At 44.3% G+C, this 22,541-nt stretch overlaps 1 protein-coding gene across 1 annotated transcript in view; it reads left to right on the top strand.

The window, feature by feature from the left end:
- MTREX (Mtr4 exosome RNA helicase) overlaps nucleotides 1–22,541 on the top strand; it is a 311,801-nt gene that overhangs the window by 6,627 nt on the left and 282,633 nt on the right. The window contains exon 2 of the mRNA XM_033931296.1: nucleotides 9,785–9,919. Within this exon, the coding sequence (XP_033787187.1) occupies nucleotides 9,785–9,919 (135 nt within the window). The remainder of the gene's footprint in view (nucleotides 1–9,784; nucleotides 9,920–22,541) is intronic.

The raw sequence follows: 22,541 nt of genomic DNA, 5'->3' as shown, positions 1-22,541 counted from the left end.
TACCAGATAGTGGCCACTCCAGGTACAGATACAGATACAGATACAGATTCTTGTACTTTAAACTGAGACTAGATAAGTCAGTTGAAGCGGTCCAACGTCCTGAGGTCTGCCAACCCCCCAAAAGGAAGGCAGCCGGCTAAGCAGACATATCAGCCGTAGGACCAGAAACAAGTGACCAATCGAGTAACCAGTGGTCAAGAGACCTTCAAGTCCCTGTTCGGAAGCCAAATGAAAGGTCACTTGGACACACAATGTCAGAGGCGTGAAGAAAGTACAAGTTTTATTCACAGCATGCCGGGACTCTAGTGCAGTTAATAGCCTGCCTACTAGAGTGTCAGAAACAGGAAATACACGGACTTTTATGCCCTTTTCGCAAACTAATATATGCAAAAACTACAATTTTCATTTGTTACTTCTATAACTTTCTACAATTATTATTGGTCCTAAGCCAGCACTTATGATAGGCTCAGGGATACAACTTATAGTCCTATAGGAAACTAGCTCATTTCTCTGCTTATCTAAATCTTACAGGTCTAAAGGCTACATGTACAGAAGGGCAGGGTACATCATGGCTCAAACTCTTATCTATTCAGCTTACAATGTGGTAAGGTAGGGACATACATTTTAGGCAGATGCAGTCAATAGATTATACACTGTTTTCAGCTATGTAGACCAGAGCAATATTTTAAACAACAGTTAACCATTTCATGACCCTACACATTCACAATAATTTTTCAAGATAATTCTAATGTTGATTTGAAAGTGTATCGTCTGCAAAGAACTTCATTAACCGGCAGCTCTGAATAATGATTGTAGCCTACTCTCAAATCTGTATGTGCAGCATCTTTCCTCCCCTCTCATCCATCCCATTGTGCAGCAAATTTCTATACCTCCCTCCCATCCCCCTCTGCAGCAGAACCCCACCAACCCTCCTACCCTGAGACTGATATACCTCTGCACTGAGGTCTCCAAAACCGGCTGCGGTGGCAGCAGCAGCAGCAGCGCTCTGAACAGGCAGCTTCACAGTCTTTTCTTCCAGGGCTGGGTCTTCCCTCTGTAGCATCTTTCTATCCCTCCCATCCCCCTGTGTAGCAGAACCCCACTGACCCTCCCACTGTGACGCAGCAGAGGGAAGGCCCCAGCGGGGAAGGCAACGTAGCAGCCCGTTCAGAGCACTGCCACCACCACTGCTGCTTTAGGAGGCCTTGGAGCGAAGATATGTCAGGTTGGGGTGGGGATCACTGAATTGATGAGTTAGATTTTTTTGGCGAATCAGGCAGCGCTAGTGTCAGGGACATTCCAGTGGGGTAGGGGCTGCTTCGGGGGTCGATCTTAACTAGGGCTTATTTTGGGGGTAGAGCTTATATTAGTAGCATCTTTAAAAATCATGCTGGGGCTTATTTTCGAGGAAATGTCCTATATAAACTGGTGGACTCAATCTATTTCATAAATGTCCTTTAATTTATCCAAAAACTCATTGACTCGACATGTACATGTTTCAGCCGGAAAGGCCTGCCTCAGGGGTCTAAAAATATAGACATAAATTAATATGACAACAAAACAAGTATAAAATTAAGTTAAAAACAATAAATGAACACTAAATAAACAGTAATGTCCTCAGGTGCTGGAGCTCAAAGGGGTGTTTTTCCTTCAATTTCCATGTAAATGTATAGTTAAAATGAATGATAGAACATATGTATTTTAGTACCCAGATCATTTAAAGAATTTCCTAGAGTCAAAGCAACCTCCAGTTCCTATAGCTGTATCCACTCCTTCTGATTGTGATATTAATCTCGCGATATAAGAATGTTAACTAAATGGTCCGAAAAAGGAAAATTTCTGATTTGAAATTAGTTGTTCTCTAATCTTCCAAGATTTCTGTAATCTTGTCTCATTTCTAATTATTTCCTTTTTCCTTAATTGAGGTTAATATAGAGATATATTTATGATTTAATGCTTTAACTATTGCTATCGGAGATTTTCAAATGTTATCTATTTACTTTATCAAGTGTTAACTTGTAACATCTGAAAATTGTATAAATAATAAAAAAATAAATAAACAGTAATGCATCAGATCAACCATATATAACATACAAAATGCAATAACACATAAAATAGCAACACCTAAATATATGTATCTCTAAAAACGCTATAAGGAAACAATACAATTGCACATAATTGAATCCTTAAAAACAAGTTTCAAGTTTATTAGATTTTAATATACCGACCATCAAGCAAATATCTGGACGGTTTACATTAGATTTAAAAAAATAGACAGAAAAGAGTAGAAACAATTGGGGGAAAAAAAACAAAAATATTAAATAATTTAAATAATGTATAGTGAACATTAAAAACAATAACAAGACAGACTTGACAGTGAGGAGAGAGGGAATGGATGGGTAAAGTTACATTGTAAGTAGGAAAAGGAGAAAGAGGGGTTAGGGAAAAACATGTTGGATGGGGATAAGATATATTGAATATTTATAAAAGAGCAAAACTAGGTAGAAAAGAATTTAAGAGGATAGAAATTAAGTGGAAGAGAATGCATCTTGAAATAAAAAAAGTTTTTAAGTTTTTCTTAAATTTGTCAAGGTTTTGTTCGTCACGAAGTGATTGTGGAAGGGAGTTCCACAATGACGGGGCAGTTACTGCAAAGTTTATTTTGCGTGTGTAATAAAATTCTTTTATAGACGGAATCAATAAGAGATTTTGATTTGAAGATCTCAAAGTTCGAGTAGAGCACTGAGGGATAAGAAGTTTGTGGAGATATGACGGCAGATGAGAAGATTTTATTTTGAATGACAAAAGGATGATTTTGTAGGCGATTCGGTGTGTCACGGGTAACCAGTGAGCTTCTTTCAAGGCTGGCGTAACATGATCATATTTACCTAGGTTAAAAATGAGTTTTATTGCTGTGTTTTGTATAAGTTGAAGGCGGCGAATTCTTTTTGTGGGAGGCCGTTGAGTAGGGAATTACAGTAATCTAGGTGAGAGATTATTAGAGAGTGAATAAGAATTTTGATGGATTCGGTTTCTAGAATTGAGGTCAATGAACGAATTATGCGTAGTTTATAGAAACAATCATGAAATGATAGATCTTTATCAATGGTAACTCCTAAGAGTTTGATTTTTGTCTCCATTTGAATTGGGATAGATTTGATAGAAATTTTGTCTGGTAGAAGTTCAGGATTTTTGATTGAGAATAGAAGACCGCGAGATTTATCTATATTAAGAGAAAGCTTATTAGAATGTAGCCAATCGCTTATGGAGTCCAGTTTATTGTTTATATCTTTTATGTCTGACGTTTTGGAAATATTGATTGGGTGAAGTAATTGTATGTCGTCTGCATAGGCAAAGATCGTAAATCCTATAGATTGTGCAAGGGTTAAGAGGGGAGATAGAAAGATATTGAATAGTAAAGGGGAAAGAATGGAACCTTGCGGAACCCCATACGTTAATGATATTGAGGGTGAGGTTTCATTTCTAGCAAAGACTTTGAAGCTGCGTTCTTGAAAGTAAGATAAAAACCAAGATAGTGCCGTTCCTGTGATACCGCACTCTTTAAGTCTGTTTAGGAGAAGCGAATGGTCAATGGTGTCAAAAGCAGCAGATAGGTCGAGTGAGATAAGGAGGACAGATTTTTGGTGATCATGATAGTAGTGTATGGTTGTAATAAGGCCTAGCAGAGATAGTTCTTTTGAATGTGATGAGCGGAAGCCTGTTTGACAGGGATGTAAGACAAAGGTTTTTTCAATGAATTCTGACAGTTGTGTGTGTATGATTTTTTTCAGTTAGTTTAGATATTAAAGGAAGATTTGCTATTGGACGGTAGTTTGTTGGGAGAGAGGGATCAAGATTGTGATGTTTAATTTTTGGAAAAACAAGAGCAGTTTTCCATGTCAAAGGGACAGAACAGTTGGAAAATGATTTAGATATCATTTCTCAGAGATATGGACCAAAAAAAGAAAATAATTTTTTGAGAAAAAAAGGGGGAATGCTTTCAAGAGGAGTGTTAGTAGTATTTAGAGAATTCAATATTAGTTGTAAGTTTGCTAGTGAGGGCATTGTGAATGTAGAAAAGGTACTGAATGATAAAGTGGTAGAGTCATTGGTGATATGGGGGGAGAAAGAGGATGGAAGTGTTCCGAAAAGTGTTCTGATATTTTTAATTTTATTGTCGAAGAAGTTTATTAGTTCTGATGCAGTGGGAGTAGTAGTTATGGGTAGTTTTTTAGTAGAATATTTTGATAAAGATTGAGCGAGACTGAAAAGTGTTGAAGAGTTTTGAGTGGAAATAATAAGTTTGGCATAGTATTCCTTTTTTGCTTGTTGAATTGCTTTTTTATAGTAAGAGGATTTTTCTCTATAAGGCAATAGGAAATTAGGAAGGTTGGTTTTTCGCCATTTGTGCTCTATAGAGCGAAGTTGTCTGCGTAAGATAGTAAGATTTTCGTTGTACCAGGGTTGTTTTTTATGTGTTAAGTTTGAAGTACATTTCTTTTTTTTTTCATGTTGAGGTGCTAGGGAATCTAGTAGGAATTTTGTGGAAGTGTACCAGCTGGAGGTTTGATCGTCGAGAGAGAGAGAAGAAAAGTCAGTGAGGTTTAGATTGAAATGGTTCTGGATGGATGTAAGAGTGATTTTATTAGTATTACGGATTGTGTATGTATCTTTTATTTTGATTTTGAATAATTCTTGAAGTTAAATGCAAGTCTAGTTGCCAATTAATAAGTAGGTGATCTGACCATGGTATGGGATGGAATTGGATATTTTGAAATAAGTGGGAAGTAGATATGGGACTGAAAATCATATCTATTGTGTTGCCAGCCGTGTGCATTGGCAAAGAAAAAAGAGGAGTTAAACAAAGGTCGGAGATCAGCGTTAGGAGTTCAGAAGTATTGTGAACCAAATATGATATGCGTTAACACATAGCATGCGTTAACACATAGCATGCGTTAACACATAGCATGAAAAATACATATAGAGAAAACTTAATTGATCAATAAAAACCCATAAAAGGTTATATATACATAAATAAAACCAATGATTAGTTAAATAGAGCCATTATTCAATCATATAACAATTAATAACTCTATGGACAAGCATAATCCAATTGAGCACAAGTAAATGCTTAAAACTTGTGCTCAATTGGATTATGCTTGTCCATAGAGTTATTAATTGTTATATGATTGAATAATGGCTCTATTTAATCATTGGTTTTATTTATGTATAAGCTTTTATTTTTTACTTTATATATTTATTGATTTTATATTACATTCCAACTATAAAACTTGTACAGAAAGGATTTAAGTCAAAAGAATAGTACATTACATTAGAAATTAAAATATAAAACTTTTCAATAAGAAGATAAACTAAATAAACACAGGCTTAATTCAACTCAAGTCCTCATTGTGAGATACATGAAATAATTATAGCGAGAACAAAAAGGAAAAAGTATTGCATTGACGTCAGAGAAAGGGTGGGACTGCCGGAAGAGGAAGCAGCGCAGACGCAGGGCTCACAGAAGGGGCGGGACCACCGGAAGAGGAAGCAGCAGACGCAGGGCTCACAGAAGGGCCGGGACCACCGGCAGAGGAAGCAACAGGACAACGGTAGGAGCTTCTCCATGATGGGAGGGGAGGCTCTGGGGGTGCGAGTGGTCTTTCGGGGTGGGGGTGCGAGTGGTCTTTCGGGGTGGGGGTGCGAGCGGTCCTGCGGGGTGAATCGGGGGGGGGGGGGGAACTATGTTAAAAAAAAAGTTGTAAAACGCGCTCACGCGTATAACGTGCATGGTTATGCACGGTTTGTAAAATCGTGTATAATGCGCGCATTATATACGTGAAAATACGGTAGTGTTCATTTATTGTTTTTAACTTCATTTTATACTTGTTTTGTTGTCATATTAATTTATGTATTTCTATATTTTTAGACTCCTGAAGCAGGCCTTTCCGGCCAAAACATGTACAAGTTGAGTCAATGAGTTTTTGGATGAATTAAAGGACATTTATGAAATAGGTTGAGTCCACCAGTTTATATAGGACATTTCTACTTTTTTCTTTGAGTTTGTGGATTTGGTTCTCCTGTTTTATCCCTTATTTTCAGGGAAACGATGTCGTTGCCATTTCTCTGCACTCATTTTTCCCATTGTTCTGCAAGCTTGAAAATTCCCTTGCGGTAGAATTCCATTCCAGCTGCCTGAAGATACAGACGCATTGCTTTCTGGATGTCCTCCACTGTCTCATAATGTTGGCCTCGCATCCGTTCCTTCACAAGACCGAAAAGATGGTAGTTGGAGGGTGCCAGATTGGGAGTATAGGCAGGGTGCAGAAAAACTAAACTAAACCTTAAGTTTATATACCGCATCCTCTCCACGGAAGTGGAGCTCAGCACGGTTTACAAGAACTTAAAATATAAGAAGAGAAAGGAAAAGGTCTCCTTCATTTCCATATCTCTGAAGAAGGTCTTGAGTGATGGTTTTTTTTTTCTGAACTTTGTGGTTTTCGGTCAACAAATGAGGGATCAGTGGGCCCAAACCTTTCGATAGCCTAAGCTTTCAATCATTTCCTGCACTACACAGTGTCCTATTCCAAGTTTTGCTGCAATTTCATTCACAGTGACACATCTGTTTTCTTTAATGATGTCATCAACCATTTCCTTGTTGTGTTCAGTGCAGGCAGTGTGAAGGCGGCAGCTACGAAGCTGATCTTGGATGCTCGTTTTTCCATCTTTGAAATGTTTCACCTATCTCCTAACACTGCTAGCGTCCATGCACACATCTCCATATGCACGCTAAAGTCTTTGGAGAATTTCTGTAGTGGGGATTTCCTCTTTAACAAGGAATTCAGTAATAGCATGTTAACGAAACATCAATGTCAGCCATTTTGTATCTACTGCCTGTGGTCTTGTGATAGAAACTAATGTGTGTGATGTAGTGGTTAGAGCTCCAGCTCCAGTACCCTGGGGTTGTGGGTTCAAATCCCGCACTGCTCCTTGTGACCCTGGGCAAGTCACTTAATCCCCCAGTGCCCCAGGCACATTAGATAGAGTGTGAGCCCACCAGGACAGATAGGGAAAAATGCTTGAGTACCTGAATAATTTGTAATCCGCATAGAATTGTAGGATATGCGGAATCTAAATCATTAAAATGAATGAATAAAAAAAATGAAAATGAATAAATAAAATCTGTACATTAAGATGATGTACCGGCACTTGTTTTTCCTACATTTATAAATTCTAATTTTTTAAAAATTGTTGCTCATTAGTTTCAGTATGACCCTCGTACCTTTGGGCCCGTAATAAAGTAATTGAACTTATTTTCCGTCGTGATAGAAAGGTGATGCAGTATCTGGAATTCAGTAAAGTGTTTGACACTGTCCCATACAGAAGACTGTTTAGTGGGATCAAATACCTCTAAACCAGTGGTCTCAAACCAGCGGCCCGCCAAGTACTATTTTGAGGCCCTCGGCATGTTTATCATAATCACAAAAGTAAAATAAAACAGTTTCTTGATCAAATGTCTCTTTAGCTATAAATTACAATATTATTATTAAGACTTAGCCAAAAGGAAAAATTTATAAACTATAAAGAGTTTTGCCTCATTCAAAATTGTCATTTCTTTAATAAGACATTTACTGTTTTTTCTGAGGCCCTTCAAGTACCTACAAATCCAAAATGTGGCCCTGCAAAGAGTTTGAGACCTCTACTCTAAACTGAGTGAAAAATTGATTGAGAAACAACTCAGAGAGTGGTAGTCAATGGGATTTGCTATAATTAAGGGAAAGCAGTAGTAGACCAAAGGTCTATCAAGTTTAGTGTCTTGTTTCCTACAGTGGCCCATCCAGGGCTGAAGTTCCTTGGTAAGATCCCAAAACTGCACTGTTCACAAATGGGTCATTCCGAGTCAAGTGTTCTAGGGCTCCCCACCTCACCATCGTGAATTTTTATGCTAAATCTTACATGACCCAAACAAACTCTGGTAAAATTTAAGATCCTCCAGTAGAATACTTGTGGAGGTATAGCTCTTTGTTTGATACTATACCAAACAATATCCCTGCACAATTTTGGCAACTTTGAGTCAAAATGTTTCCTTTACCTTTGAATCTAAAAAAATGAAACTTGTCAATCCTATACAACTTTTTACGATCTATTCAATGGAGCTAATGCAGATTTTCATTTTTTGAAATTGACGTACATAAAAAGCCTCAAAGTGGGCTGAAAAAAATGGACCGGGTTAAAAAATTTCAAAGTTTAGCTTTCTGTGGCTCCTGTAATAATGAAGCTATCCCTGTAAAAGTGTGTCTTTTATTTTGTGACATGACTTTGTTCTCAAATATACAATTTCAACTTATAAGCTAATCTTATCTATAATAATAATAATACCTTAGTTAGTGCATTTGTACTACGATTGAAACTCCGTGCCTCCATGCTACATTAAAACGCATGCGCAGTATAATAGAACTGCCGAGCAGGGAAACGTCTCAGCGCACGATATGCTGTCGGTATTCCAGAGCAAATGGGAACTGATTTCATTGGACCAGGGTGCAAGCCACACTTCAGAGGGAAAAAGGGTCAAATAGGAGAAGGGAACTAGGAGCTGAAATAAAGGGGTAGGTGGGAGAAGGGGGCTGGAGCTGGGGTCTGTATTGTAAAAAGGGAACATGTTAGAGAAAGGAGCTGGGAGCTGACAATTGGGATACGTAAGAGAAGGGCTGGGGGTAGAAAAGGGGATATGTGTGAGAAGGAGGCTGCAAAAGGGACATGTGAGAAGAGGGATGGGGCTGGAGGCTGAAAGAGAAAAGATGGGAGAAGGGGGCTGGGGGGCTAAAAAAGGTTTGGAGCTGAGGCTGAAAAAAGGGGACATGTGAGGGGAGGAGGCTTTAAAGGGGAAAAGAGACCTGGTGTAGGAGGCTGTTAAAAGAAGACAGTTTGGAGAAGAGGGCTGGAGCTTGGGATTGTAAAAGGTGAGTTGTGAGAGAAGGGGGTCTGGATTTGTGGGCTGAAAAGGAAGACATAGAAACATAGAATATGATGGCAGAAAAGGGCCGACGATCCAACAAGTCTGCCCACTTGAGAACCCTCCCTCCAACTAGTCTGCCCACTCAAGGACCCTTCCTCCCTGGAGTATCTATCGATTGAGCATAACTCTGTAGTACTCCCACCTGTTTGTCCCATCAACTCTTGAAGTCGAGCACGCTACTGGCCTCGACGACCTGGTGGGGAAGATCATTCCATCGATCAATCACCCGTTCTGTGAAGAAGTATTTCCTGGTGTGCTAAGGAGACTGGGGCTAGAACTGAGGGCTGGAAGAGCAGGTATGAGAAGGGGGTTAGGATTGGGGGGCAACAAAAAGGAAATGTGTGAGAGAAGGGAGCTGGGGATGAAAAAATAGAGAGGTGGGATAAGGGGGCTACAAAAGGGGACATGTGAGAGAAAAGGACTGCGACTGAAGCTGGGGCTGAGAAAGGGGCTGAAGATAGGAGCTGGAAGAATAAGTGAAGATGCAGAAGCAAAGATTGATGGGGAAAGGGGGAATGGAGAGGGAGTTCTGTGGAGGTGATGGACAGAGAAAGGGGACAGATTTTTAAACTGGTGGAAATAGGGAAGGTAAAAGGGGAAATGGGAGCCTGAATATGGGGGTAAGACATAAGAAGAATAGCCATACTGGATCAGACTAATCTATTCTAGCACCTGTTAATGTAATGGGCTTAAACACTAGTTCAAAATATAAAAGGTTAGGAATGTGTTGACAGAATTGAAATTTACATTCCCTTATTGCTTTTGCAGAAAGTGGGCTAATGGTAAGCCACCAATTGGTTCCACGGGACCCTCAGGTAAAAACAAACGAGAAGTGGAAATGGACTCTGAAGATGCCATTTTTGGAAAGAAAGCCAAATTGGATGCAGCAGCAGAGGAGATGAGGTAAGAGAGGGTTTGTATGTGGTTTCTTTTTTTGTTTAATTTATATTGCAAACTGGACAGTTGGATCTAGAGAGGAAAAGTAATATATGTGAAAAAATAATATATAGAAAAAGAAATGGGAAGCTATTATATGAAATAATAGATGCATAAAGGGGAGGCCAAAAGACAGAACATGGAGCAAAGCAAGGTACTTGAGATTACTGTAGGATTAACTCTTTGGTAGGCCCTAGGCAAACAAGTGCATGTTCCTAAACAAACCTCCTCCCCCCTCTATTAACTTTCAGCACCTCCCCCCCCCAAGATTTTGATAATAAAACTCAGCAATCATAATCGCACAAAATCATATAGAATGCAGGTTAAGGTATGTGAAGATAGTTCTTTGAGTGTGTGTGTGACTGTCCCAGGACCTGTTTTGCTTTGACTGTAGCTGCTCTTTGCTGTCCCTAAGAAGCTGCTGCCCTAGGTGACCCACTATTAGGCAAGACTAGGTGGCCAGCCATTCAAGCTCATTGGCACCCTCTATAAATACATTTTAAAATTTCCACAAAACTGTTCCTGTGTAGTTCTGACCACAGAGGAGAAAACTGTTAAAGCTCTAGTCAACCAATGACTCCTGTCAACTGGGGCACAATTCATCGAGGATGGGTAGAATACACAGCTCTTTGGGGGCAGCTGTGGCTCTGATCTTCTGTCTCTCTCCCCTTTCTGCTAACAGCAGATGGACCAGGACAGAAATCTACCTTGGGAGCCATTATAACTGCAACATTTGGGCCCTAGGAACTTGCTTTGTTTGCCTATGCCTTGATCCTATCTTGCTTAAGATTTAGGTTAGAGAGGACCATTTTTAGGTTTATAGTGTATCTTTTTCAAGTAATTTAGAAGAAGAAAACAATTGTTTGTCTTATTTGAATATTTGTTGTGTAGATGTTTGGTAGTCAGTTTTCATCTTTTAATAATTCAAGATTTAATGACAGAAGCATGGTGTGCTTTGGAAGTGTTTGGAACACATTTCTGTACACATGCACATAAGAAGAGCGTAAGGCTTGAACAAATACCATTTCTTTCAAATAGATCATTAACAATTTGCGGAGGGGAAAAGCTCATCGGTCCACATTGGTTATGCATGCAAATTTTGGATTAAACTCTCTTAGTGGTTACAAAGTGATGACTCAGAATTATACCTTCCAATCTGTTATTAAATTTAAGTGCCTATTTTGGTGATGCACGATTCATACCGTCGAAGATTCAGATTATGGTGACCATATATAATTTGCGGAGGGGAAAAGCTCATCGGTCCACAGTGGTTATGCATGCAAATTTTGGATTAAACTCTCTTAGTGGTTACAAAGTGATGACTTAGAATTATACCTTCCAATCTGTTATTAAATTTAAGTGCCTAGTTGGTGATGCACGATTCATACCGTCGAAGATTCAGATTATGGTGACCATATAAGATATTACCAATTTTTTGAACTTGGGATATTTTGTAATGACCCAGATACTGGTGAGCTGAGGGCCGTTCTTGTGTGCATGTAATGCGGACTCCTGGAAGGCTCAACTGGACTGCCTTGTGTTTCATACTCGCACTGTTCCTAGGTGCCCAAGTTTGAATTGTTGTTTTCATCCCAGATGTATTCTTGCTCCATCATTCCAGAAACTGTATCCAGGATGGTAAAGAAATGGCAGGCTGACCAAAAGTCTTCAATAGGACTGGTCAGGTGGAGTGACACATTGGTATTGGACTACTTTCTGAACATAATACCACAGAGGGGTGGAAAATATTTTGGAAAACTGAAATGCCCTTCCAAAATTTTAGGAACAAGGAGAAAAAAGTCTCTTTATAGTTTCACGCTGTAATGAATCCACCTGGCTCCAGCCACAGTGCCAGTTTATTTGAATCCCAGCTGATGGCAGGCACTGAATTCCAGTCTGGGCTTCATACACCTAGGCACAAGTTCTGCCTCAGACAGCACTGCATGGTGTACAGTGTATTGTCCTCCAATGCTAGATATATCCATAATTCTAGTAGCGGGTGGTGCTTTAGCAGATTATTGGGGTCTTAAGAGCAGTCAGCTCTGCTTAATAGTGGCCTTTAGTAGGTAGTTTTGAACTTCGTCCATTTGTTCTCTTAATGGGATAATGCAGCTGTCGCAATGTATTAATTAGCCTTATACCTTCTTTTGCTCTTTAGAATATCTCTAGGCTTTGGAATACTCATCTAATGCTGACAATATGCTCTTATTAATGGCAATTTATCCCCTTTCTCTGGCCTTTTTTGGTGGTGCTCACCCTTCCAGCTAATTAGATTTGCTTGAGACCCAAATTTTTGATCATAAGGTTTGCTTGGTCAAGACTAGGAATTAACAGTCTTCCTTTTTTTTTTTTTTTCAATTTTGTATACTTGTTTCATTGATGAAAAACATATTACAAACTCTTAGGAGAAGGGACCTCTCTTATTTAGTCTTGTATTGGTTTTTTGTGACATGCTGGATCCCTCGGGGTAATAGAGTTCATGTTTGTGCTTTTTGTTTTAATAATTCTATTTCTAGTGCGAAAGTGATGGCCAGTGGGCTGTGTTTCCCTACTCATGAGTTTGTGTAGAAGGCATTAACTACATTTTTCAACTCCTTCTCTTCTGACATTGCTCTGTGCATTTCAGTTCATTCTTCTACATGAAGATGATCAATGCAGCTCTCAGGGTGCCTCAATTCCACATGGGGGGGGAGGGCATCAGGTTTTCAGGGTGGGGACAGGACTTCAAGGGGGAGGGGAGAGTTGGGGCGGGCGAAAGGAGAGTCGGGCAGCACGCGCGGTATACGGGTGTGCGCGGTATATAAAAATTTCTGTACATAAATTTGTGTTTTCTGCGCGCTATACCCGTGTGCGCGTTTTACACGGGTGCGCGTTATCTACGTGAAAATACGGTACTGCATTTCTTTGAGGGAATAAGCAAACAACTGGACAAAGGTGACCCTATAGACATCGTATATCTGGATTTCCAAAAAGCTTTTGACAAGGTACCCCATGAGCGCCTCCTAAAGAAGCTGTGGAGCCATGGGGTGGAAGGGGACGTGCACAGATGGGTCAAAAATTGACTGGCAGGCAGAAAGCAGAGGATAGGAGTTAAGGGACACTACTCTGACTGGAAAGGGGTCACGAGTGGTGTCCCACAGGGGTCAGTGCTGGGACTGTTGCTGTTCAATATATTCATTAATAACATGGAAACAGGGACAAAGTGTGAAGTTAAAAAATTCGCGGACGACACAAAACTCTCCAGTAGGGTCAGAACTGTTGAGGAATGCAAAGATCTATGAAGTGACCCGAACAAGCAGGGTGAGTGGGCAAATAGATGGCAGATGAGCTTCAATGTAGAGAAATGTAAAGTCTTGCACATAGGGAAAAGGAACCCAATGTACAGCTATACGATGGGAGGGAAGGTATTGGGGGAAGGCAACCTTGAAAAAGACTTGGGGGTATTGGTGGATACAACGATAAAGCCAGCGGCACAATGTGCAGCGGCCTCAAAAAAGGCGAACAGAATGTTGGGAATTATCAAAAAAGGTATCACTACCAGAACGAAGGAAGTTATCCTGCCGCTGTATAGAGCAATGGTGCGCCCACATCTGGAGTACTGCGTCCAATACTGTTCGCCACACCTTAAGAAGGATATGGTGATGCTTGAGAGGGTCCAGAGAAGAGCAACAAAAATGATTAAGGGCATGGAGGAGCTGGGGCTCTTTACCCTGGAAAAGCGGAGACTTAGAGAGGACATGATAGAGACCTATAAAATCATGAAAGTATAGAGAAGGTGGAGAGGGACAGATTCTTCAGGCTAGCGGGGACATCAAAAACAAGAGGGCATTCAGAAAAACTGAAAGGAGACAGATTCAAGACGAATGCTAGGAAGTACTTCTTCACTCAGAGGGTGGTGGACACCTGGAATGTGCTTCCAGGAGAGGTGATAGGACAGAGTACAATAATGGGTTTCAAAAAGGGCCTGGATGACTTCTTAAAGGAGAAAGGGATTACAGGGTATAGATAGAGGGGTACTATACAGGGTACATCAGGATTAGGGCATAAACAATTCAGGTGGTGGGAACTTACAGGTCAAGGACCTCGAGGGCCGCCGCGGGAGCGGGCTGCTGGGCAAGATGGACCCCTGGTCTGACCCAGCAGAGGCAATACTTATGTTCTTATGTTCTTTGAATCCCAGAGTGTGGTGCCAGCACATAGTAAGGGTCCTGAGGCCCCAGATTGAAATGAAAGCGCTGTAACCCTCCTCTTTTCGGGAATTCTCAGTCATCTATGCCCTTTACACCTGACTTTGTGAACTTGCTCTGACAAGCCTATAGATGTGAGCGGCGCTAACGCACCTCTGGGTCAGCTAGAGAGCGACCGGCCGCGCAGCCTTCCCGGGATCCTGCATTTGTTCCATTAAGAAGACCTGCGTCTCTCATGGGGTCACTGAAGATGATAATCTGGACACTTTTCCAGAGTGAAACCTCAGTCAAGGATGACATTTATTTATTTATTCAATTTTATATACTTTTCTCCCAGGAGAGCTCAGAACGGTTTACATGAATTTATTCAGGTACTCAAGCATTTTTCCCTTTCTGTCCTGGCAGGCTCACAATCTATCTAATGTATCTGGGGAATGGGGGATTAAGTGACTTGCCCAGGGAGTCCCAGGTTGCTGAGACTGTAGCTTTAACCACTGTGCCACACATGGTTCTTAGTGAAGTAGACCAGGGAGTAAGTGCTGCTGCGGCACAGGGCAAGGACCTCTCTGTTCACAGACTATTCAAGTCTACTGCCCTGATGAACCTTCTTATTGAGTCTCTGAAGGATCTCAAAACTGATCCTCCTCAGCCCAATGTTCTCTATTCAGCAGGGTCCGCTCTCAGCCTACCGCCTTTCTGTGGTATCCGGATGTGAAAGTTCAGATTTCTGAGCAATGGGAAAATCCTGAGGGTTCCTTTAGGGTGGCAAAAGCTATTCTAAGTTGTATACCATGGACCAGGAGTCCAGCAGATGTTTGCAGTGACTAAAGTGGACTCTCTGGTGGCTCAGGTGACAAAGTACACATCCTTACCCAATGAGGGAGAAGTGGTGCTTAAAGATCAACAGGATCACAGACTGGACATGTTGCTCAAAAGGCAGTTTGAGGCCTTGACTCTGGCGGCCTCTTTTGTTGCCCAAGCACGCCTCTCTAAATTGCATAGCCCAGGTGGGGCAACTTCAGGCCACCACCCCTGCTGTTGCTGCTAGGAGTGGACTATGTGGCTGATGCTATGACCTAGTGTAGTGGGAAAGATCTCTGCTTATTCTAGCTGCCGGATTTTGTGGATCAGACATTGGACAGAATCGTTTCCGGACAGCTGACCTCTGGTTGCTAAAAAGCAAACTTATGGATCCTTTTGAGGCTCATGCCATTCGTGCCTGTTCTCTTTTGGATCCTCATCTCAGAGATCCTTTCAGAGCCCACGATAGAGGTTCACCTGGGAACAGAAGGTCCCAGGGCTCCACCTTTCATCCAGGTGGACAGCCCAAGAATTCACAGTGACACCAGGCTTCAAGACCCTTTGTTCAGGATCAGAGGCCAGCTGCAGGACTTCCTTGAGGCAAGGGAGGCAATAACGACCAACCAATGGATGCTAGAAGTTATCAGGGATGGCTACAAGTTGGGAGTTCGTCCGTCCTGTCTTTGCCTGGCTCATGGACTTGCTGACGGGCTGGCTGGAAAAGACTGCCCATGTTCAGGCGACCCTGAACAGATTGCTTCACATTCAGGCAATCAAACAGGTGCCAGACAAAGACCTGGGCTTCGGCAGATACTTCATATACTTGGTCATGCCCAAGAAAAGCTTCAAGGACTGGAGGCCAATCCTAGACCTCAAGTACGTCAACGCAGCTCTCAAAGTGCCTCATTTTTGTTTGGAATTGTTTTGGTTAGTGATTGCCTCAGTGCAGCTAGGGGAGTTCCTTGCAGCTCTGGACCTGACAGAGGAATATCTGCACATTCCCATTTTTGCGGAACACAGGCGCTTCCTTTGTTTTCATGTCCTGAAACAGCATTTTCAGTTCACAGCCCTGTCCTTCGGTCTTGCCACGGCTCTTCGGACCTTCACCAAGGTGATAGTTGTAGTGGTGGCCCTCCTCCGCAAAATGGGTTAGCTTGTCCGCCCTTATTTGGACAACTGATTCATCAGAGGAAGTGGAGAGAGTGGTTCAGGCCATCATGATGACCCTTCAGAGTCTGGGCTGGATGTCAACTTGAAAAAGAGACAATTTTAGCCAGTTCAGTCCAGTCCCTGGAGTACCTGGGTCTCTGTTTTGATACAGGGGCACACAAACATAAGCTTAGGGGCCAAATTTCAGATTTCATGGAACAACAGACTCCAGTGGCCTGGGACTGTCTTCAAGTCCTGGGTTCAGTGGCTGTTACGATAGAAGTGGTGCCTTGGGCAACAGTTCATATGCACCCTCTACAACACTCCCTTGTATTTCACTGGGCCCCATAGAGGTACTTTCTGCATGCTGTACTGCTCTGGATGACAGCTGCTTGCTGCAGCATGGCCTGGTAACTCTGTCCACAGTCTGACTTCAGGGATGCCTCTTTGGATCGACTCTTGGACAACTCTGACAACGGATGCCAGCCTCATGGGCTGGGGAACTCATTGCAAGGACTTTCCAGTTCAGGAGCAGTGGTCTCCGTCTCAACGTCGTTGGTTCATCAACAGGCTGGAACTCCAAGTCATCTGCCTGGCACTGAAGCAATTTCAGCCCTGGCTGGATAGCAAGATGGTTAGAGTGTTTTCAGACAATGCTGTGGTGGTGGCTTATGTCAACAGGCAAGGAGGAATCAGAAGTGTCGGGCTCCAGAAGGAGGTGAAGGCTTTCTTTTGCTGGGTGGAAGCTCATCTTCTGGTCAATGTGGTGGCCTACATCATTGGAGTGCAAAACGGACAGGTGGAGTTCCTCAACAGACAAACTCTGGACTTGGGAGAGTGGTCTTTCTCTCCTCAATAAACAAAACTTAAACTAGCCACCAGAATGATAAGCTTTAAACAAGGTGTTAAAGCAAGCTACCATACGTTAAAATCGTGTGGCATTCTGAGGAACCTATGCGGTACTGCTTTAACACCTTGCTTTAACACCTTGTTTAAAGCTTATCATTCTGGTGGCTAGTTTAAGTTTTGTTTATTGATACGATAATTTGTGCACATTTTTTGTATTTGACTTTCTCTCCTCAGGCATTTCAGACCATAATCAACTGCTGGAGCAGACCAACATAGCAACAGCAAGGAACAAGAAAGCAGCCTGCTTCTCCAGCCGTAGGTACAAGCATGGAAATGTAGGGATCGACAATCTGGTTCAACTTTGGCCAGCGGCCAAGTTCCTGTATGTGTTCCCTCCTTGGCCCATGAGAGGAAGAGTAACCCGGCACCCAGGGCATATCATCCTGGTAGCTCTGAACTAGTCCCAGTACCTCTGTTACATGGATCTAGTGCATCTTCAGGACAGTCTCCCTCTGAGGCTTTGGCTGCTCAAGGGGCTTCCCCAATTGTGCTGCAAGATCTGGAGCACTATGGCTCTTGAGCTAGAAGGGTTATTTGGATTTGGTGGTGTGTATGCTTCTGAGAGCCAAGAAGCCAGCCACTTTTGCTGTGTATGACAAGGTGTGGGATTCCTTCCAATGTTGATGTCACAAGGAGCAGCTGGACCCTACCAAGGATTCAGTATCGTGGTGGCTATCGTTACTTGAAGAAAGCTTGTACATGGGTTTGGTGGTTTCTTCCTGAAGGTTCAAGTAGCTGGAGTTTCCTATTTCAGAGTCAAGGGTTTTAAGGTTTTCCTTTTTTATATACTCAGATGTTATAAGATTCTTTAAGGGTGCCCTGAGGCTTAGGCCTCTGGTTCACCAGCTCTGTCCTTCCTAGAACCTTAACACCATGCTTGAGGACTCTCAAAACCTCCATTTGAGCCCTTGCAGGAGGCTACACTCATAAACCTGACTATCAAGATGGTCTTTGTGGTAGCCATTACTTCTGCTAGATGTGTCTCAGAATTGCAGGCTTTGTCCTGCAGGGATCTTTACCTCCGCATCACAGAATTGGGGGTCTCCTTGCAGATCTTCACTTCTTTCTTGCTGAATGTGGTTTCTACATTCTACACCAATCAGGTTAGGCTTTTGGCTTTCCAGCCCTCTAGTTCTAGAAAGAAGGATAAAGTTTTGAAGGTGCTAGATGTCCAGAGGGCTATCTTGTGTTACCTGGGGGTTACAAATGATTTTCTTCTCTCAGACCATCTCTTTGTTTCGTCGAATCTGTCAAGGGGAGGCCGGCTTCCAAAGCTACTATTTCAGGTTGGATTAGGTCAGCTATTTCATCTTCCTATATTGTTTGCGAAAAGCAACCTCCTTTCGCTGTTCAGGCTCATTCAGTGAGAGGGATTGCCTCTTTATCCCAGGACAAGCAGGCAGCATATTCTTTACGCATGGGTGACGTCACCGACGGAGCCCACGGTACGGACCTTTTTACTAGAAAGTTCTAGTTGGCCGCACCGCGCGTGCGCGAGTGCCTTCCCGCCCGACGGAGGAGAGCGTGGTCCCCAGTTTCTTCGTTTCCGCGGAGCGAAGAAGACGTGCGTTTTTCAACTCCGATTGAAAACCTCTTTTTGCCTTCCCGCTCGCGTTCTTTTTTCGTTTATTTACCTTCGGGTTACTTTTTTATTTCATTTCCAAAAAAAAAATTATTTCTTTTTGTTTCATTTTTTGTCTTTGCCCCGGCGGGGCCTGTTGTCACGATCCAGGCCTCGGGGTTTGATTTTGCGGAGGCCGTGTTCCCATTCATGCCCCCGCAGCCCGGTTTTAAGAAGTGCCAGCGGTGTGCACGCCCGATCTCCCTCACTGACCCACACAATTGGTGTTTACAGTGTTTGGGACCGGAGCATCGGGCGGACTCGTGCACCCGCTGTGCCACTCTTAAAAAACGCACTTTGAAGAATCGCCAAATCCAGCAAAGTCTCCTGTTCGGCACCGGCCCGACTATGGACTCGACTTCTTCAACTGCGGCACCATCAAAGTCGGCACCGACCACCTCGACACCGCCTGACATCACATCGGCGCCGCCGGCGCCAGGTAAGCCGGCTAAGAAGCCTTCCACCCTTGAGCGCCCTCCCACCTCGGTGGCGACACCGGCTCTTTCGGCTCCACGCCGAACTAAAAAACGCTCCGCTCCGATATCGGTGAGTGCCTCGTCATCGGCCTCCTCATCGCCGGAGCGTAGAGCGGCACCCATGGAACCAAAGCAGAAAAAAGTGGTTCCGGTGCCACCCCTGGATGACCGCATTGCGGCCATCCTCCAGGATAAGTTGCAGGAACAACTCCAAACGCAACTTAAACAGCTCTTGCCCTCTATCCTGGCACCGCTGCTTTCGGTACCAGACCGGCCCGAGCCCCACATCGTCCAACCGGTATCCACACCATCGGTACCTATGGACCCCTCCATGCCCATTCTCTCGGCACCGCATATCCATGCCCATGCCGAGGCCGTCGCTCTGACGACAGCCGATCCTCCTCGGGACCGAGCGGAACACCGGTCTTCCCGCGAACCTGACCGGCACCGTTCTTCCCGGGACCGAGACAGACACAGGTCTTCATCCCCCGGTACCGTCTCGGTACGCTCAGGCAAGTCTCGGTCTAAAGCTCATCATACCGAGCCTTCCACTCCAGTCTCTCGGCACGCACACACCGATGTCAGAGACCCGGACCTCTGGGAGGAATCTCCCCTCGGTACCGAGGAGGATGCATCGTCGTCGGACGAAGAGCCCTCGACCCCCGATACCACATCTAAACCTGACCAATCTTCTTTTTCGAAATTCCTCAGGGAGTTATCGGGGGCCTTATCTTTGCCTCTGGAATCTGATTCCAAGAAATCTCAAGCTTTCCTGGAGGCATTAGATTTCGATCAACCACCTAAGGAGTTTCTCAAGTTACCCGTGCATGACATCCTACGGGAAACTTTTTATAAAAATTGGGAAAATCCATTGACTGTCCCTGGGGCACCCCGTAAACTGGATAGCCTTTACAGGGTTATTCCAATCCCGGGATTTGATAAACCCCAGCTGCCCCATGAATCTCTCCTGGTTGAGTCCACTTTAAAAAAGACTCAAGGCTCCAGTGTATATGCCTCTACCCCTCCTGGCAGGGAGGGCAAAACTATGGACAAGTTTGGCAAGCGGCTCTACCAGAATGCCATGCTGGCCAACAGGGCAAACAATTACTCTTTCCACTTTTCATTCTACCTGAAACATCTGGTAATGCAACTCTCAGCCATGCAGAAGTACATGCCGGAGCACAAGGTCCCACTATTCCAGCAGCACATCTCCAGCCTGCTTCAACTTAGAAAATTTATGGTACGCTCCATCTATGACTCCTTTGAGCTTACCTCTCGTGCATCTGCCATCGCTGTGGCCATGCGCCGCCTGGCCTGGCTCAGGGTCTCTGATCTGGATGTCAACCATCAGGACCGACTAGCCAACGCCCCATGTATGGGAGACGAATTGTTCGGAGAGTCCCTGGATACCACCACACAAAAACTCTCCGCCCATGAGACCAGATGGGATACTCTCATCAAACCGAAGAAGAAGACCCCTCCTGCTCGGCCTTACAAACCACAGTCTTCTTACCAGCGCAGGTTCTCCGCTAGGCCGCTTAACCCGCCTTCACAGCAACCTAGGCGGGCTCGCCAACAACACCACAACCAGGCTCGTGCACAGTCTAATCAACCTGCCAAGCCTCTTCCTCCTGTCAAACCTTCTCAGCCCTTTTGACTCCTCTCTCCAGGGCTTAGCCAGTCTTCCACCTTCCTTGCCTCTCCCTCAACCAATCGGAGGCAGGCTCCACATTTTTCTCAGCCGTTGGGAGGTCATCACATCGGACCAGTGGGTCCTCAACATCATCCGCCACGGCTACTCTCTCAACTTCCAGACTCTTCCACCAGACAATCCTCCCGTAGAGTCTGCTTCTCTTTCGACTCAAACCCCCCTCCTCCTGAGGGAGGTCCAATCCCTCCTTCTCCTCAACGCCATCGAAGAAGTACCTCTGGAACAAAGGGGCCGGGGATTCTACTCCCGTTACTTTCTGGTTCCAAAAAAGACAGGAGACCTACGTCCCATTCTCGATCTCAGGGACCTCAACAAATGTCTTGTCAAGGAGAAGTTCAGAATGCTCTCCCTTGCCACGCTTTACCCTCATCTCTCTCAGAACGACTGGCTATGTTCCCTGGACCTCAAAGAGGCCTACACTCACATACCAATCAACCCAGCTTCACGTCGCTACCTAAGATTCCAGGTGCACCATCGCCATTATCAGTACAAAGTGCTACCTTTTGGCCTCGCTTCATCACCCAGGGTGTTCACCAAATGCCTCATTGTGGCGGCGGCCTTCCTCAGGTCTCACAACCTCCAGGTGTTTCCCTACTTGGACGATTGGTTGGTGAAAGCACCTACGTCTCCGCTTGTGCTACGAGCCACTCATCAGACCATCTCTCTCCTCCACCTCCTGGGGTTCGAGATCAACTACCCCAAGTCGCATCTGCTTCCCACACAACGCCTTCAGTTCATTGGAGCAGTTCTCGACACCACACTAATGAGGGCGTTTCTCCCCTCCGACCGTCAGCGGAACCTGCTCCGCCTGTGCCGTCAGGTGCTCCTTCATCACTCCATTTCTGCCAGACAGATGATGGTCCTCCTGGGCCACATGGCCTCGACAGTGCATGTGCTTCCCCTGGCACGACTCCACCTCAGGACACCTCAATGGACTCTGGCCAACCAATGGTCGCAGACCTCGAATCTTCTTTCTCATCCCATCTCTGTGACATCGTCTCTTCAGCAATCTCTACAATGGTGGTTGAACTCCTCAAATCTTTCCAGGGGCCTTCTTTTTCATCTGCCCCCGCATTCCATGACCATCACCACGGATGCCTCCCCTTATGCATGGGGAGCTCACCTGGGAGACCTACGCACCCAAGGTCTTTGGACCCCGCAGGAGCGTCGTCATCACATCAATTTCCTGGAACTACGAGCCATGTTCTATGCTCTCAAGGCCTTCCAGCACCTCCTTTGCCCTCAGGTTCTGCTCCTGTGCACGGACAACCAAGTTGCCATGTACTACATCAACAAACAGGGCGGCACCGGATCTCGCCTCCTTTGTCAGGAGGCTCTTCGCATTTGGACCTGGGCCACGGCCCGCAGTCTCTTTCTCAAGGCTGTCTACATCCAGGGCGAACAGAACTCCCTGGCCGACAATCTCAGCCGCATCCTTCAACCTCACGAGTGGACTTTGGATCCTCCCACGCTCCACTCCATCTTTGCTCGCTGGGGCACTCCGCAGGTGGATCTATTCGCAGCTCCTCACAACCATCAGCTGCCCCAGTTCTGCTCCAGACTCTTCTCTCCTCATCGTCTGGCCCCGGATGCATTCCTTCTCGACTGGACGGATCGGTTCCTCTATGCCTTTCCTCCTCTACCTCTGATGTTGCGGACTTTATCCAAACTCCGCAGGGACAGAGCCACCATGATCCTCATAGCCCCCCGGTGGCCTCGTCAACACTGGTTCTCC

This window comes from Geotrypetes seraphini, chromosome 1, assembly GCF_902459505.1.
Source record: "Geotrypetes seraphini chromosome 1, aGeoSer1.1, whole genome shotgun sequence".
Classification (NCBI taxonomy): Eukaryota; Metazoa; Chordata; class Amphibia; order Gymnophiona; family Dermophiidae; genus Geotrypetes; species Geotrypetes seraphini.
The sequence above is the reverse complement of the archived record's forward strand: the minus strand, read 5'-3'. Positions and strand labels throughout refer to the sequence as shown.